Below are 17682 nucleotides of genomic sequence, written 5' to 3'. Positions count from 1 at the left end.
CTCATCCCCTGGGCCTGCCCATTAGAATCACCTGGGAGCTACCAAGGCTGGGCCCACCCCCAGAGGACGGCCTTTAATTGGTCTGGGGAAGGGCCTGGGCGCTGGGACTTTTTACAAATTTCCTTGTGGGATTTTAATGTGCACCTGGGCTTGTCTAACCCTATCAGCAGCTCATAAACGAGGACCCAGGAATCCTTGTCCTTGTCTCGTGGGGGTTCACTGTTTAACCAGCGACACAGACAGTCTTGGTGTTCAGGCAGAGATCCGGGGGGACTGTGAACTTCTCAGTGTCTAAGGCTGTGAGATGCTTCACAGTCAAGGCCAGAACTAGCAGACTCCCCCCTGAACTCTCCCTGGGTTGGTGTGTGTGTGTATTTGTTACCCTCTGATGTGTGTTATGGTTATAGTCTAGAGCAGCGGTTGCCAACCAGTGGTCCAGGGAGCACTGGTGGTCCACGAAGTCCGAAAGGTTGGCGACCGCTGGTCCAGAGTCCAACTCAGAAGCCTTGTCCCAGACCCAGGCAGTTAAAGCCCATGAGAGAGGTTGACTATGGGATGTCCTGGTGCTGTGCCGTGGGACTCACACCAGGGCTCTGGTCCCCTAGGCCCGAGGCCAGGCCTCTGCACAAAGCTGCTTCCTACAACCTAAAGGAAGGACACCCCCAGAGGCTGAGCCCAGCCGCCAGCCCAGGTCAGAAGGGTGGGAGAACACGGTCCCTGGCGGCGTGCAGCATGGCTGGTTCTTTGGGTCTGCCCTCACCAAAGTGGTCTTCCCTAAAGAAGCAGGTGTGGAGGGTGCCTCTTCCTCCTGGAAGCCTTCTAGGCAGGCCCCTGGAGAGCTTCCTCTCATTTTATCAGGCTGCACTGTGTCTCCCGGGGGAGGGGCATATCTGCATGACTGCTGGGTCCTCGGTATTCATTCTCTTGGCACAGTGCGTGTTCTGGTGGGCCGTATGGCTGAGTGGAAATTGTGCCAGTTCTGACCCGTCCCCCAGCCTGGATTGGCTCCTTCCAGCCTTGAGCCTGGCTAAGCCACACGCTAACCCTTCAGCAATCTGCACGGCTCCTTGGTGACGAGGTGCACTTCCAAAGTCACACCCAGCCCCACCATTGGGTCTACTTTGAAATGGTTGTCTTACAGGGTTTACCCTGCTTGGCCCTGTGTCCCCTGCAGAGCTGCCCTTTGGACATCACAGCCCTGGCCTCAGGAGCTTGCCCTGTTTTTCCACCATCACGGCCAGCTTTGCATGGGCCCAGGACCCGGGCACAGTTGCTCTTCCAGGGCAAACCTTTGTCAAATGGCTAGAGTTTGGGCTCAAGTGGGGACAAGACAGAAGAGACGAGAACAGTCTGGAGAGCGAATCACATTCCTGCCTGAGTGTCTGGGGAAGACCAGCCAGGTTGACAGAAGAAGCCCTCCCGCCCTGCCCCGCCCCCCCCCCCCCAAGAGCATGAATAAACAGCTGAAGGACTGAATGACACACTTTATTAGAAACGTTCCTCATTCATCAGTCAAATTCACATTAAAGTGGGGGCGGCAGTGCCGTCTGGGGCTCCGAGATTCCACTGCTGGGACAATTTCCAGTTAAAAATGAGTCTGGGCAGAGAGCGTCGGAAACACTCGAGGGCTGCCCAGGGAGGCGGTCTCAGCAGCAGCATCCTTCCGGGAGGGGGCCAGGCTTGGAGCAGGCGAAGCAGGTGCCTCCCACGTCCACCCTTCCAGTTATGGGGCTGCCCCCACGGGCCCCACGCTGATAAATAAACAGCACGTCACACACACATCTGAAACAAACAAGCTCGTACACGTCTCCTAAAGTGAAAAAATAGTTTGCTCAAATAAAGCTTTGTGGCAACCAGGCTGCATCCTGAGTGGATGGTTGCCTAGAGACCCCCGGCCTCCCCGGACATCATCCACCAGGGGGTTGCAATGCCCCCACCCCCCCATTAGCACCTTTGGACTAAGTACTGCCCTCACTCCTCGTACTCCTCTCTTAAAATGCACCTGCTACTTAAAATAATAATAAAAGAAACACTCTGTCCCTGGGGTGAATTCGTGAGACTCAGCTTCCCTGAATAAGAGGTGCCTGGGGCAATGGGGGGAGGTGAGGGGCAGGAAGGCAGTGACTCGGGTAAGTAAACGACTTTCAAAGAGGTAAGCCAGAGGCGGCTAAACACTGCTCACTGCTCGGGCCACTTGCCAGTTCTGCCTGCGGGCATCCCTCTCAAAGGGGCGCAGTCCTCAAGTATCGGCTGCCCTGACAAGGGGTGAGGGCCCGAGGGGACCTGGCTGCTGTCATCATTCATTATTCAGAGGCAGTGTCTCCCCCAGCTGGCCCTGTCTGCTCCGGGCACACAACAGAGTCTCCTGCCCCAATGTTTTATTCATTCTCTTGAATATGGAAACGGGCTCCCGGATCAATACCATCCGGTGGTGTCCAGTGGGCAGGGCGGGCCCTCCTCCGGGCAGAGGCCCCGGGGGCTTCGCGGCTTCCAAGGAGGTGTCGGGACTTGGGGGAGCTGCTTCTCAGGCAGCAAATACTGTTGGCAACAGACATTCATCTTTAAAGTTGGGAACGCGTACTGGCCTTCCAAAGAACTGCAAGTTCTGGGGAGTCGGGGCGAGAAAGGCCCCTTCCTGAATGTTCCGTGCGCCGTGAAAGGAAAGGCCGGGCCCGGCATGCCCGCTGCTGCCTCGGCGCCACAGCCCGTCACTGGTACTGCAGGTAGTTTTTGAGGGACTGGGGCAGGGGCAGGGCGCCGATGTCCGGCAGGCGCTGGCGGCCCAGGGCCAGGCGGATGGATCTCCGGCACAGGTCCATCAGCGGCAGCGGCTCGGCTGCAACGAGAGGGAAGCGGGTTAGAGTCTCGCCAGTGCCCTCCTCGCACCTCCTCCCGCCCGTCCTCCCACCCACCCACTGTGCGCGGCCGCCTGTAAGCGGAGCCACAACTCGCAGGTTTGCGGAGCGGATGGAAGGAGTGACAGGTGCACATGCCTTGCCCGGGCCACGGAATGTAGTGGGAGCTCGGGTCCCGGCTCAGGGCGTGTTGGCACCGAGCACCACCCCGACCAGACGTGCCCTCTTCCTCCATTTGGACAAACAGCAAGGATTTTCTGTTTCATTCACTTAACAATGAATTCGTGACAAGGAGACTGTGAACTTCCTAGAGGACGTGACCCTGACTCATCCATCCCAGGCCCCAGGCTGAGCCTGTTACCCGGATGACCCGGTGATCATCGGTTAAATGAATGAACTGACTTGCTGCTCGGGGTCTCTCCTCTGTAGCTGTTGGAAGCTACTGAGATAAACTGCTCTTACCCGGCAGCACTCTGTCCTGGCTCCCTCCCCTCCTCTCCTCTCCTGTAAACTCCCGAGAGCAGGGCATGTTTTAATGGACAAGAGGCTTGTGGTGAGAGTTAAATGCGTTAGAAAGTGTAAAGAACTTAGCACAGTGCTCAGCACATAGTAGGTGCTCAGTAAACACCACGTCTGGCTATCTCCCTCATGCCCAGGCCTTTGTTTGGTTGCCCTGGTGAGGAAGGGCTCAGGAGGACTGTTAGCAGGATAGGCTCGGGCTGGCAGACAAGCAGTCCCTTTTCCGATGGGAGATGGGCTTGCATTTTATATCAGGGAAAAAATTGAGCTGTTAAAGTTTGATAATCATTAAAAGCTTTCTTAATCACTTTAATGCGCTAGGCACATACTAGGTCCTCAACGCCCCAAAGCATAGCCTTATCAGCACGCTCAGCTCCCTGTGTGTTCCCTGCCTAATTAGGAGCTGAGCAGAAGGGAAGGTGGCCTTTTATCTTCACTCCTCTGCAATCATTGAAATCAATCCAGAGCCCAGACTCCAAAGGCAGAGAGAAAGGAGGGGCTGGAGTTCAGAGCGTGTGTTTAGGTCTCAGTGTGAAATATCAACCCTCTCTCCTAATTCCTATGGCCGCACAGCAACCCCCAGTGCACAGTGAGCCTGGTGCCGCTGTGGAGCTTCCAGCTCCGAGGATGCCAGTAATGCCCGGCCGTCCCTCCAACTCCTCCTCCTCACCCGCCTCGGCTTTGGAACTTCTGAGAGCTGTCAAATGTCAAGGTTTAGAAGCTGTGGGCGAAAAGAGGCCACTGCTCATCGGACTGGCTCAGGGAAGGCCTGCCTGGAGGCCGTGCAGACTTAGAGACAGACCTAAAGTAACCACAGAGGATGGTCTGAAAGGAAAACTTTTATATTTAAAAAGCAATGTATGGTGAGTGGTCATGTCCTAGGCCAGAATTTCCCCTGATAAAGGTTAATCTTTACTTTAACTGAGCCTATTGTCTTTTTCTATCTATGCTAACATCTCGTTGGAATGTCAAAGTAATTTTCCTTTTTCTGGACCCCTCGAAGCACAGGCACCGCTCTGTGGAGACCACAGACCCCCTCATTGTTATTGAGTTAATTGTTGACTGTTAACTACCCTGTACCCACCTAAGTAAAAGAAGTATGTGTCTATCATTTTACTTTTTATCCAATCCCAGAGGTTTCCCCACTTTGCTTTCTCTCACCTCCCTAAACCATCACCAATGGATTTTGTGTAACCCACTTCTGTCTCCTCTTCCGATTGTAATGCAAAAAACCAGGTGCAAAACTGCCAGTCTCTGGAGCATTATCTCAATCTGTTGAGATTCTGCTTCCTGGCGATTGACAGTTTGGCTCCGATAAACTCAGAAAAATCTTCACAGGTTTGAATGTTTCTTCCCTTAACAAAATGATCAACAAAGTGATGAGAGGCATTCTCAGAAATGCTTTCTGACTAAAGATAAAATTTAAAAAGAAACATTGTTTGCAAAAGTGAATATCCAAATGGTCAATAAATATATGAAAATGTGTCTACTTCCTGAGCCATCAGGGACATGCAAATTATCACTATACTGTGACCCTCTGAGATGCCAACCAGGATGGCTAAAATGAAAACAAGACGATAGCAAGTGTTGGTGAGGATGTGGAGCGATTGGAATTCTCATAATGCTGCAGGTGGGCGGTAAACTGGCACGCCCACTTGGGAAAACCGGAGGCATCTCCTCAAGCTGAACCTATGGCCTGCAGTTTTACTCCCGGGTGTACACATGTTCACCCAAATGCACATGCACGAATGCTCATGGAGGTAACCAACTGCAAACAACAACTTTACTAGCCACCAACAGTGGGATGTCTACATAAATTGTGTATCTTCACAGAGTCAAATACTAATCCACCATGAAAATGAAGGAACCACAATTACATGCAAAAATATGGATGAATCTCTCAAACATAAGTATGAATGAAAGAAAAGTGCATTTGTGTGACTTTATCTGTACCAAGTTCAAACACACAGAGGGATGAAGTTAGGGCAGTGGTGACATGGGGGGAGCAGTGACTGGAAGGGGGCACGATGGAGCTCCTGGGGGGGCTGGTATTGTTCCCCTTGATTTGATTTGATTTCTGCCTATACCAGTGTGTTCAAGCTTACTCACCGGAGATGAGTACACTTTCTGCATAAATGTCAAAAACAAATTCACAGTAAAACAATGAGTCACTGAGTCCAGAGTGCTTCATTCAGCTCCCCGCCGGGTGAGTGTGGATACAACACAAGCCAGTGAGGGCACAGTAGGAGGAGGGGGGCTGGCTTGGAATCCTGGCTCCTGCTCCCACACCAGCGGGCCAGAGAGCTGGCTCACCTTCCTGGAGCCACGTTTTGCTCATCTGTGGAGTGGGGATAGCAAGGCCTCCATCATGCATTGTGACGATGGCAAGACCCAGCATGCTCCTTTCCTTAAAGGCATTCTCTTATTTCATGCCATCAGCCCAAGAAGTACCTTTAAAAACAGTATCAATTTGCTTAGTGTGGGTCAGAAATGCCTCGGTACATCATACTAATTGTCGACAATGCTATGCTCTGGTTGAAGATTCATTGGAGCCGGAGCTGGATGTCTGGTTCTGTGTTAAAAAAATCACCAGGCGATCATTTCCGAAGTTCTCCAGTGACCTGCATTTTCCATGATTCTCCATCACTATCCGCCTGCACGACCCCGAGTAAACCACATTCCTTCCTGGACTCTGTTTTGCAGGCAGTAAAACGGGGGAGTTAGCTCTCTGGTTACGATGGTCTGTGACTGTGACAGGAACGAGATCTTGGCACAGGCATTGGTAGCTTCGGCTGCTTCCCTGGGCCCCTCCCAGTCTCCGCTGCCTGCAGCCGGGAGATGCTAAGACATGAGTCACCACCCTACCTCCATCCCTGCGTTTATATTTTGGAAAAAATATCAACGTTTTAAGGTCAGGAGGTGCAATTCTTCTGCAACAGTTGAAGACAATGATCAGCAGATGGAGGAAGGTTGGAGCAACAGCCCTGAGATCGGAACTTAAGTAGACAGGGCACCGTTGTTTGTTTTCAGGAAAAGAAACGAGAAGACACACATGGGCACACACACTCCATGTGTCAGACACATCGCTCGTCACTTATCCACAGCCCGAGGCCGTGGTGTCTGGAGATGGAATTGCCTGCTGGCCTCTGGGCCTCTCCTCACACAGCCCCTTCAGCTGGAACTCCTGCCCCGCACAGCCTGCTGGGCCTGCCTCCCCTTTCAGGACCCAAATCAGGTGCTTCCTCCTCCCAGGGACTTGGCTTCTCTGCCCTCTGCCGGCACCTGGCAGGCGTCGACCCACGGAGGAAACTACACAAACGGTCGAATGTATCATTACCCACTCACCTCTCAACCACAGCATCCCTGTGCCTGTTGGCCCTGTCATGGCCAACAGAGACCTCGGCTCACGTCTAGAAAGCGTCTGGAGTTTTCTCTTAACAAAGCCTCACCATTTCCCCAGCAAAAAGGTGGTGACGACAGGTGGGACACGGCAGCATCTTCGGATGAACTCTATGCCAACAAGCGTCATTGGCCCAGGCGGTCCCCAGGGCCCAGGTGGGGCTCATGTTTCCCGGGGATCGAGAGTGAGCAAGTCACTTCACGTGCTCAGGAGCCCCACAGGGCAAAACAGTCCAAACAGTGCATGGCCTTCCCTAGCCACCCTGCCGGGCAGGGACATGCAGAATCTCCAAAGGGAAGAACCCGGAACAGGGAGTGCGGGAAATGCCACCTGAACTGGGCTGCTCTCCGAATGAGGTGGCGGCCTCCTCCGGGGCCCTGCCAGCGCTGAGTGCAGGGAAGCTGAACGCTGCGGCTGCGCGGTGAGCCCTGCACTCCTGCACCTCTGCACCTCGCAGAGGGACTGGCTGCCCGGAGCTCCTTGACTCAGTGCTCAACAGGAGAGCGTGTCTCGCAAAACCTTCTCAGCCAAAGACTTCCAGGGGCTCCCAGCAGAGAGGGGTTCCGCTGCTGCAGTCCCACAGCAGCTCCACTGTCAGTGTGTCTAGTGAAAGAAGAGAAGCCCCCCCCCCCCCGTTCTGAAGGTTTCCCGGGGGGGGCCGAGGGGGCGCTCCCCCAAAAGGGAAAACGGGACCCAAAAAAGGGGGGGAGTGGGGGGGAACCCAGGGAAGGGAAGGTCCCTGAATGCCGGGGAGATCCTTTTTTCTGGATCGGGGAAGACCTCCTCACAGGGCCTTCATTTCCCTAAAGCCCCCCCCCCCCCCGCCCACACACACACACAACCCCCGCTCACACACACACAACCCCCGCTCACACACACAACCCCCGCTCACACACACACACACAACGCTCTGTGCCTCCTCACCTCTGACCCAGCCCGCAGCTTCCCCACCACTCACATCTCCCACTGTGCCCACTGCACCTCCACGTCTCTGAGTGCTCCCTCCACCGCCCGCCTTCACGGAACCGCACATTCTCTCCCAGGACACCACTGCCCTTCCTTCCACCTTCTCTGGGCTGTTTGTGCTCCCAGGCTGTGGCTCCCAGGCTTGTGGCACATGCCAGGCGGCTTCTGAGGGGGGTGGGGCCGGACTCCTCGCTTCCTTTTGCCACAAACAGGGGCCTCCGTCTGCTTGTGAGAAACCCCAGCCCCTCCACAGCTCACACCACTGGGCTCAGTCCTCTCCCTCCCCTCACGGCTGCTGACTACTGACCTCTGATCCTCGTTTGCCAGGGCTCTGGCCTGGCCTCCCAGCCCCCTCTCCACCATACCTGCCCTGCCCCCGGGACAGAATCCTCCACAGAAACACCCTCGCGTCGCTCAGCTCCTGGCTGTAGACTGCCTCATCCTCCGGCACTCTCCTTCTCCCCCCAGTGACCCACTCCCTGGGCCACACATGGACGTCAGCATCACCCCCAAATGCCCATTCTGGTACTTTATAGTCTGACCACCGGATCAGCCACCCCCACTGTGACCCCATTTCCCATCACAGACACCTCTAGACCTCAGAGCCCTCTCTTTTTGCTCAATCCATCAGCATTCCTTTCCTCCACCTCCCTCTTCACCCAGCTGAACAACCCACTCTTCCCAGAGACACAGGGCCTGGGCAGGTCAGCATGACGGGGTGGCCAGTGAGTGGCTGGGGGCGCAGGGTTGGGGCCTGGACAAGTGGGAACAGCAGCATCTTGAGTTCAGGTTATCTCTGTTCGGTTCCGTTTCCGGGCCTCCTCTCCTGGGACCTGCCACACAGCTGAGTGGAAAGTGGCTGAGGAGCTGGCGGCCCTGGTTCAGGCCAGCCTCAGCCACCAGCCGGCAGAGCGGCCTGCCTGCCTTCCCAGGGCCTCAGAGTCTGCAGTGTGGCAAGCGGCTTGGCAGAGAAGACGCAGGGTCCTGGCCACCAGCTGACACTTGGCAGAGCAGAAATCACAGATGAGGTTAACACGTCCATGAAAAGTAGATGGCAAGCCAGTGATGTAAATGTTAGCTGAGCCTTGGAGGCCCAGGGTTGTGGCTCCCAAGTTTGTGGCACAGGCCAGGTGGGCTTCCTGGAGGAGGTGGTGCGGGAGAAGGCTGTGGAACAACCCCAGCTGGAAACATCCCGTCGTGTTCAGACGTCATCATCTAATTTTTGGTTCAGGAAATGTGGTTTCCCTGCCCCTGACCTGCGACAAATCCCTGACTGCCCGAGGTGCTGTGGAATCCTCCCAGCAGCTGGTGTGGTCTCGCCCCTGGAGACTTCGGGCTGCCACTGGCTCTTGTCCTCGCTGGCCAGCCCTTGTGGCTCTGCCTTGACATCATGGGGCTGGGGCTGGGGCTGGGGCTGGGAGAGGGGCAGTGGCTCCTGTGAGCCCCATCTCTACAGAGGCCACTGCAGCTGGAGAGCCCTCCAGCGCGGTCCCGGCAGCCGGCAGAATGAGAAACACTGCGCCAGTTCCTCCGTCTGGTGGAAGGCGCTCCTGACTCAGCTGAAACATTTCCCAGAAAATCCGACTGTTTTCAGTTTGGAGCCCATCCTGCTGGCTGCATGGTGGCTGGACAAGGGCAGCCCCTAGTCACATGAGAACCTCAGGGAGGGGCCTCTAGCTGGCGTGCACCCTGCACCATGGGACAAGTTTCTCTGCCTCTGCAGCCATGGGGACAGCCTGGCTCCGTGCAGATGCTGAAGGAAGCACATGGGACATGGGGAGACAGGCGTGGGAGCAGACAGCCCTGCAGACAGTCGATGCTCGTCCCACCCAAGGCAGGGGCAGGCCCTCAGGGATGGGACCCCTTCTGAAGAGGAAGAATAAGGAGTGTGGGGCCGCAGGACTTGCCTACCAGAGAGCAAGACCTATTTAAAGCCACAGCAATGAACAGTGTGGTATTGGCACAGGAATAGACAAACTGGAAAATTCTAGAACAACTGGAACTAAGCATGGCATTGTTTAGACACACATCTATATGGAAAATGTGGAATATCTACAAGGATGAAAGCAAAGGAAAAGTGAACACGAACTTCAGAGGCGTGGTTTGTCTTGAGCGGAGGGTGGGGGTTGGCAGGGATGAGGAGGGAGGAGCACAGAGGTACCCGGCTGTCTATGACTGGTCCTCGGGCTGGGGGCGGAGTCATGGTGGCACTGACTCCTAAAGAAGGAAACACATACATAGCAAATTAGGGGCTATGCATGGCACCACCGTGAGACTGTCACAACCAAGGGTTATGTTTAGTCCAATTCTGTGTATCAGAGGTTCAGTTTAAAAGAGAGAGAGAGAGAGAGAGCGAGAGAGAGAGAGCGCGCGCAAAAGTGAATGAGAAAAGTTATGAGTTGGTCTCAATCTGCCTCAAACAAGAGTGTGGCTAGAAGATGGGTCAGAGTTAAACTCTTGTTAATAAAGAGTCACTCTTGCCTAAGCGCTGAGGCTGCTCGGGAAAGCATCGCGGGCCAGGGGCAGCAGCCGGCGGGAGTGAGACCTGGAGACGCGTTCCAGCCGCATCCTCGGAGCTGGGGGACCACGCCGGCCTCCAGGGGAACGTGCCAGGATGAGACGAGGGGCAGAGGCCAGGCACCCTCCTGGCACTGGTGGGCGATCAATACACGACAACTGTTGTTTCAGCGCCGTTAGTCCTTCAGGACAAAGTGAAAGTAGAGGCAGCTGGTGCGGAGCCGCGGGCAGGACACCAGGTGGGACGCCTCTGTGTCCACAGCCACAGGTAACCCCGCCCAGAGGTCCGAGCGGGGCAGAGCAGCAGATCAGGGAGCCGGGTCCGAGTCCCGTCCTGTGGGGTCCCAGCGCCAGCCCTGTCTGTCAGCCTCTGCTCTGTTTCAGGGTGTTCCTTCCAATCTTTCCATCAGAAGCAGGAGCACGAGGAAACCCGTAAACGTTGGCATATTTTCAAAGTCCGCGTTGCTGGTCTCACTGGGCTCCTCGACAATAACAAGTTACAATGGGAAGCGTCGCAGCGAGGACTCACACAGCACCTCCCGCGTCATGAGATGCTCTAAGCACTTCACTTTCTGTGCTTCTCACTACGGAGAAGGTGGCTACTGATTTGCATGTCCGGTTACAGACACAGAGAAGTCAAGTAACTCCATGACCAAATCTAAGGCGTAAAAACGAAACTGGAACTCGGGCAGCCTGGTTCAGGACCCACCCTCTGTTGCCAGACTCCTGGGGAGGCGGGGTGACGTCACTGCAGAGGAAACCTGTCCCAGCCCCACCGATCTGTCGCTCGGTCCCAGCGTCCCAGTCCCTGCCCCTCAGCCTGGCTCCATGTGCGGGTGGAGGTGGGCCCCTGACCCAGCAAAGCCCTGCCGTGGGCTCCCAGGTAAGCTGTGAGGTGGCCCCGACAAAGGACCCTGCCTGGTGGGGGACAGTGACTACTGGGTCGTCCCACCCACCTGGTCCTGACGGGCATTTGGCCTGAAGAGTTTGTTGGGGAGAAGGGAGCCCATGCAGACGGTGCATGCAGACGGTGCGAGGGGTCTTCTCCCTCCAGGCCCCACCGCCTGGCCCGCCGCCATCAGCCCTCGCTGCGCTCTTCCCACCCATCGGGCTGACGGGCCGGCCGACTCCTGGTTTCCAGCACGTAGCCAAGGTCAGGCACACTCCCTTCCTCCTGGGAAACGTCACCAGGTTAGCCCCTTGCTAAGCAGCACGAGCCCCTGGGGTTTAATACGAGGGCTTTCTAATGGATTTATTGTGTGTGTTTGACTTTTCCAAGTGTGAGCTCAGACCAGGCCCAGAGGAGGATGCTGGAAGCCTGTTTTTCGCAAAACTGATAAGTAAACCGAATTCCTGGATGGGGTCTGCCAGGTTTTCTCAACAGCGTAGCTTCAGTCAAAGAGACCCCGTTAGGCTCCAGAGGGGGCTGTGCTCACGGGTCGCTCTGGAGGAGGAGTGTGCCTACTAGGAAGTGGTAACTGAGGAGGTCTGCAAACACAGATTTCCCAGCGTGGAAAGAGCCACGCCACAGAGAAACAGCTGGCAAACCTGGAAACTACTGCTCTTGTTCCACTTCTAGTTTCAAGGCAAATGGTTCCTTGTTTTAGGAGACTTTTTAAAAAGTTAATGATCAGCACGGCTGGGGGGGGCTCAGTGGTTGAGCATTGACCTATGAACCAGGAGGTCACGGTTCGATTCCCAGTCAGGGCACATGTCAAGGTTGCGGGCTTGATCCCCAGTTGGGGGGGTTGTGCAGGAGGCAGCCAAACAATGATTCTCTCTCATCATTGATGTTTCCAGCTCTCTCTCAGTCTCCCTTCCTCTCTGAAATCAATTAAAAAATGTATTTTTTAAAAAGTTAATGATCCGTGCATGAATGAAAATCACTTCTAGTAATCACAAATATGTTTGAACTTTAGACCAGAGGCTGCGGACTCCAGTGCCTAGGGGCTGGGCAGGTAACCTAAGTGACTAGCAAGGAGCAGGTGTAAGCAGTGGGCAAAGGGAGAGGGTGGGGCCTGTGGTCCCCACAGGACATGCAGAAGGGGCCACCACTCTGGGCCCCTGTTATAGATGTTCTGCTCTTTCAAAAAAAAAAAAAGGCCAGGAATCAAAGATTTTTATGTGCTGTCCAGGCCATTTTAATTTAGTATGGCCAAGCAAAGTATTTCTAGGCCCAGACACAGCCTTGGGCTCACCCTGCCACTTCTATTTCGGAGTCAATCCCACCTGCCACCTTTACGGCAAGTCGGCACCTGCCACCCCACGAGGGGGCAGCCCATCCTCAGAATCTGCCAGAAGCTCTGATCCAACCACAGAGACACGACTCCACCGGATCCAGGCACCTGCTCACCGTGCTTCCGTGCCGTGGCCAACCCTAGCTGCAATCCCCATAACTCTGTGCAAAACCCACAACTGGGCGAAGACCCCCTCTCCCCCTGAGGTGTCCCAGTGCGGTTCTTCGCATCCAGCCTGGGAAGAGCTCTCTCCTGCTTTTAAACTGAAGGTGTGAAAACAACAACTTAGGTTTACAAAGCATGTTGTCTTTTCCGAGGACCTTCCCAAACATCCTGCTGGCAGTGAGAGAATCATCCCACCAACACACTCATGGATGTCCGAGGCCCTAGGAACCTGTATTGAGCAGGCAGCAGAGAGAGCTGCTGGTTTCAGTTACGTGCAGACCGGAGCACTCCCCTTTCTCGTGCGTCGGACTCCGCTCTCGTGGCAATCTCTCCCAAGCCCACGCCTCTTTCCTGCCTCGTCAGTCCAATCGAGGGGCCTCAGACAGCCACGTACTACACGCTGGGCCCTGGGCCCCAAATCTTTGACACATCATTTCCCTCCATCCTCACTCCCAGCCCATGAGAGAGGCGCTACAGAGCCACAGTCCCTTATCCAAAACCCTGGGGCCAGCCTGTTTCAGAATTCAGACAATTCCAGAGCTTAGCAATTTGGCTGCATATGCCATGTATATATAACATCCCAGTGGCCCGAGGCAGCGCCTGTAATCAAACACCTTCATATTTCTATAGTGAAATCTATGAATATTCACACCGAGTGAAATAAGAAATGACTATAAATAGCGTTACACCGGTTCAGGTTGAATGTGGCTGCCAAATGAGTTTGGCTCAAACTGAGGAATAAAGCTTTGGTTTTCAGAACACAGTCCTACAGGAGAGTTTTCATTTTACAGATAGACGAGGCTGACAGGTGAAGTGACTTGCCTAGCGAGGGTCATCCTGGAGATGGGATTCAAGCCAGAGGTCTGTCTTCAGAGCCCATGTCTATAACCACTTCGTTACACGGGGAAAGAGCACAGATTTCTGTGGGAAACGGCTGAATGTTCTATTCCCTGCTCTGCCACTTAGGAGCAGTGGGATTTGGGAAAATCTTCACCCCCAAGGCCCTCACCTTCTGTGGAGGTCATTAGAACTCTTCTCAAATATCCCAGCTGTCACACACTGGGCACAGGATCAGCGTACCCTTCCCCACTCACTTGAAGTTGGGTGTGTGGCCATGAGACTTACTTTGGCTGGAGAAACGTCAGTGGAAGTGACATGTGTCATTTCAACTGGAAGTTTTAGGAGCCAGTGTGTGCATTACTGCCTTTTGTTTTCCATCAGTGACCATTAGGGACTGCTCCTTCTGCCCTGGACCTAAATGAGGACACAAACCTTGCACAATCGAGCCTTCTGCTGACCAACAATAGGCATGCAGCAAGGGCAAAAACAAACATTGCTTGAAGCTAGTACCATTTGGGGCTTGTCTGTTACTGCAGCAAGACCTGGCCTATGCTGACTGATATAGGCTCTTTCTCTATAAAACAAGTCATGTGGAGACTGAATGAGGGGGCACATGTGAAGCTCCAACATTAACTAGTGCCTGGTAACAGACACTAGTTAATTCCCTCTCCCATTCTCAGCCAGAATTTCCCAGCTGTAAGGAAAGGGGGTAATAGTTAAGCTGCTCTTTTTCAATGCGTGAAACTGCTCGTTGGCCTATGCGGTATTAGTGGAAAGGATTTTCCAACATCCACAAAAATGTGAATGTTTGCTTATGCATTCAAGTCACTCATGTCCCTCACCTCACTCTGGTCTTGACGGCGAGGCTGGGAAAGATGGTGGGAGGTTGGGGACAGAATCCCAACCTAAGGATCCCAGGTTCCTGCTGGACGAGACAGCGTGGTCCAAATATCCCCAAAGGTGGGACTGCAGAGGGCCCACTGTCAGGAGAGATCAGGAGAGCCAGGCAGCCTGCAGACAGCTGCTGAGCACAGAGGAGGCACCATTTCCCCGGAAGGGCTGCCAGGCGGGGGCTGCTCAGGAGGACAGATGGAGGGAGTGAGGCTTCGGGGAGGAGATTCTGAGATTCTCGGAGACGAAAATGTTCAGTTGCCACAGAACTTGCATTAAGACCCCATTTAGCAACACTGATTAGGGAGCTATAAATAGCACCTGGGCTCTCACAGGCCATAAAACACACTTCCCTGCAGGCTCCCAGCCTATAGTCTGCCCTGCTTAATTGGGGCTCCCAATAAAATACCTGGAAGGCCCTCGTTGTCATAGTGACCAGTTGCTGGGATAGGGATGGGGCTGAGGTTAGGCACAGGGCAAAGGTGGGAGGAGGAAGCTGAGGAGGAGGAAAGAGAAGGGGGAAAGGGTGGGATCACTGCTAAAGGTTACCGTGGAGCTGGGATCACAAGAGGCTGGGGGATGAGCAGACTGCAGCCTCCCCCATCTCCTTTTCTGACCACAGGCTACCGAGGCAAGACAGTGGGCCGGCTGGCCTTGGGTGGACATGAGAGGCAGAAGACCCGAGTTTGAGTCCTGGCTTGGTCACTGACCAGCTAGGAGACCTTGGCGGGCTCCCACCTTCTCTGGGCCTCTCGTCTATCCCACTGTAAAAGGAGGGGCCGAGTGGGGGGGTGTCTCTAAGCTCCTCATGCACAGCTGGGGCTCGACAACTGGCCCCACCACTGCCGAGAAGAACGGAAAAGCCCTCCATGTTCCCAGTCACCTCCAAGACGTGGAAAGCGAGGAAAGCAAGGCGCACGCCAGGGCGTGAGGGGATGCTGCCGTGGGTGTGTTTGCAGAAAATATCTCAGAAGAAAACACAAGAATCTGAAGCATCTGCTGCCTCTGGGCGGGTGGCTGGGAGCAGGGTGGGCAGAAGCCTTGTCACTGTCGTGTTTTAATTAAGCTTTATGAATGTAGTTCACATCAATGCAGCCTAAATCTAACAAATACTGGACTTCAAAAGGCCCAGGTTTTAATGAATGAACAAATGACCCACTAGACAATGGGTCACCCTCCATGAACTGGTCTCTTCCCTGAGGACTCGCTGCCCCTGTGCTCCTTGCGGTCTCTGGAGCGTGGCTATGTGTTTTGAAGCCTCCGTGCCTTTGCACAGGCTGTACCCACCCCGGAAATGCCTTTCCCGGACTTTTCTGTCTAGTAACTTCTTTAAATGAACCTCCAATAGCCCTCCTGCTGGGAACACTTCCCTGATGCCACAGCTGCCCCAAACACCTGTTCCTCTCTCCACTGCACTCCTACCTCATTCCCTATGGCCCTTTATTCATGCTACCTCATATGTGGCTGCCCAATAAACTAGGGCCCAGGTGGGACTCTAGGGGCTTCGCCGGTCCTAGCACACAGTGCTGCTCGGTACAACGCTCTCATCCCCCGAAGGACCACACACAGAGCATCCATTCCAGGTGATTCCCTTGCAGTGTCCCTGCTGAAATTCAAGTCTCTGCTCTCATTCCACCTGCTCCCTCGGCCTCATATGAATATGCTGGGGAAATCCATTTTTTAACTTTGGCCTGAGCTAAATAGTAGTAGGAAGGGCTGCACCCAGCAACGGACGCAGTGAGGGGCCTGCCCTACTGCTCTGCCTGACTGTGGATAATGAATGTTGTGGATCGTTCACCACAAAGGTATCTTCTGGGCCTTCGCCTGGGCTGCCTTCCTGCCTGCTAGCTAGAAACCCCATGGCAATGAGGCACCCACAGGAAGGGGCTGTCAGGCAGAGGGTCTTGGCAAGACCCTGACCCTTGCTGGTCCCCATCCACAGCAGGAGGGGCTTGGACCAGAGTCCCGAAGGCCCTGCCCGTTTGGACAGTCTATCTGGAATTTTAATTATCACCCCAAGCAGGGCCGAACAGTGAGAGAAGTCCACTGTAGATAAACAAATAAAATCCCAAGTGAAGGTTGGACCAGAGGAGGGAATGTGGGGAGGCCTGGTAGTCACAGGATGATGGTTACATGAAGGCACACTCCCGTGGGTAAACCCAGAAACCTACGGAAATCTCTCGTCTTCCCGGTCTCTGAATTGAGGTCACTGTTGAAGTGTGTCTGCAGCCGGACTGCCCCCTGTGGATGGCGTGTGGGGAGGACAGGACACAGATTACACCCAAACCCTCTCCCTGCTACCGAAGGGACTTTCCAGGCTGAATAAAGTGATGCTGTGATCAGGACAGCCTTATCACCCTGATTGATCCGAAAGATCAATCGCTTGTATACTTTCATTCTGTTAACCCTTATGTTAGTTACTAATGGGTTTCTGATGGTTTTGCTTCCAGCATCCTTTGCCTCTTTTAATTCCCTTGCGGAGGGTGTTTATTCCAGAGACTGCCCCATCTCAGCTGCAGGGGTGGAGCCTGTGACAGGGGCTGAGCCAATCAGCACTTTCCAACCCAGTGGCCACGTTCAGGGGTGGGTATGTCACCCAAGTCGGGCCAATCAGAATGCATCCTAGAACGTGTCCTGGATGAGGCTGGTGCAAGCATGCTGGTTCCTCAAGGCTAAGAAGGGAAGGGGTAGGCCCAGGGCTCCTCACAGTCACTTCGGGCCTGAGAAAGGAGACCCCAGGGGCCCCCATCCTTAATGTGTGTCCGAGGGCCTTCTGTGTGATGCTCTGTGGGATGGGAGACCTGGGGGTCAGTGTGGAAACAGTCTTTATTTTCATGTAGGTTGAGAGTATGGGAACCTAAAGCCCTATTAGATATGAGACACAAAGGACGAAAAAGCTGAGAAATGCAGAGAGAGAGAAACCAGATCCTGGCAATAGTGTTTGAACCCTGGATATAGGTGAGGCTCAAGCCAGATTCACCCCAGGACTAGTTAGTGAAAAATTCCATACATCCCCTTTATCAACATAGGCGCCCAGGGGCCCACAGCAGTCCTCTGGTTAAGTCTGCGTTTCTCTTTTCAATCTCTCTCCCTTGCTATACAGAAGCTCTGCCACCAGGTGGCGATGTGGAGTCACTGCATGCGGTGTGGGATTGAGGTTGTGGCCATGGATTGACTTTTAAGAAAAATATATCTTTATTCATCTCAAACGATAATTCACATATAAAACTATGATTACTTAAATATAACTTTAAAAATAAATCAAAGAATTATAATTGGGGTTATTTACACT

At 54.1% G+C, this 17682-nt stretch overlaps 1 protein-coding gene across 2 annotated transcripts in view; it reads right to left on the bottom strand.

Annotated features, from left to right (window-relative positions):
• The window catches only part of SPSB4 (splA/ryanodine receptor domain and SOCS box containing 4), an 81241-nt gene that overhangs the window by 13393 nt on the left and 50166 nt on the right, over positions 1 to 17682 (bottom strand). Inside the window, exon 3 of one of the 2 annotated variants that reach the window (XM_006083764.3) lies at positions 1465 to 2836. The exons of the other annotated variant lie outside the window; for it this stretch is intronic. Coding sequence (XP_006083826.1) covers positions 2709 to 2836 — 128 coding nt within the window. The 3' untranslated portion in view covers positions 1465 to 2708. Of the gene's footprint in view, positions 1 to 1464; positions 2837 to 17682 lie in introns of those variants that run through there. 2 annotated transcript variants of the gene reach the window in all.

The sequence above is a fragment of the Myotis lucifugus genome, unplaced genomic scaffold (assembly GCF_000147115.1).
Source record: "Myotis lucifugus unplaced genomic scaffold, Myoluc2.0 scaffold_8, whole genome shotgun sequence".
Lineage (NCBI taxonomy): Eukaryota > Metazoa > Chordata > Mammalia > Chiroptera > Vespertilionidae > Myotis > Myotis lucifugus.
Note: the sequence above shows the minus strand (reverse complement) of the source record. Positions and strands in the feature narration are given on the sequence as shown.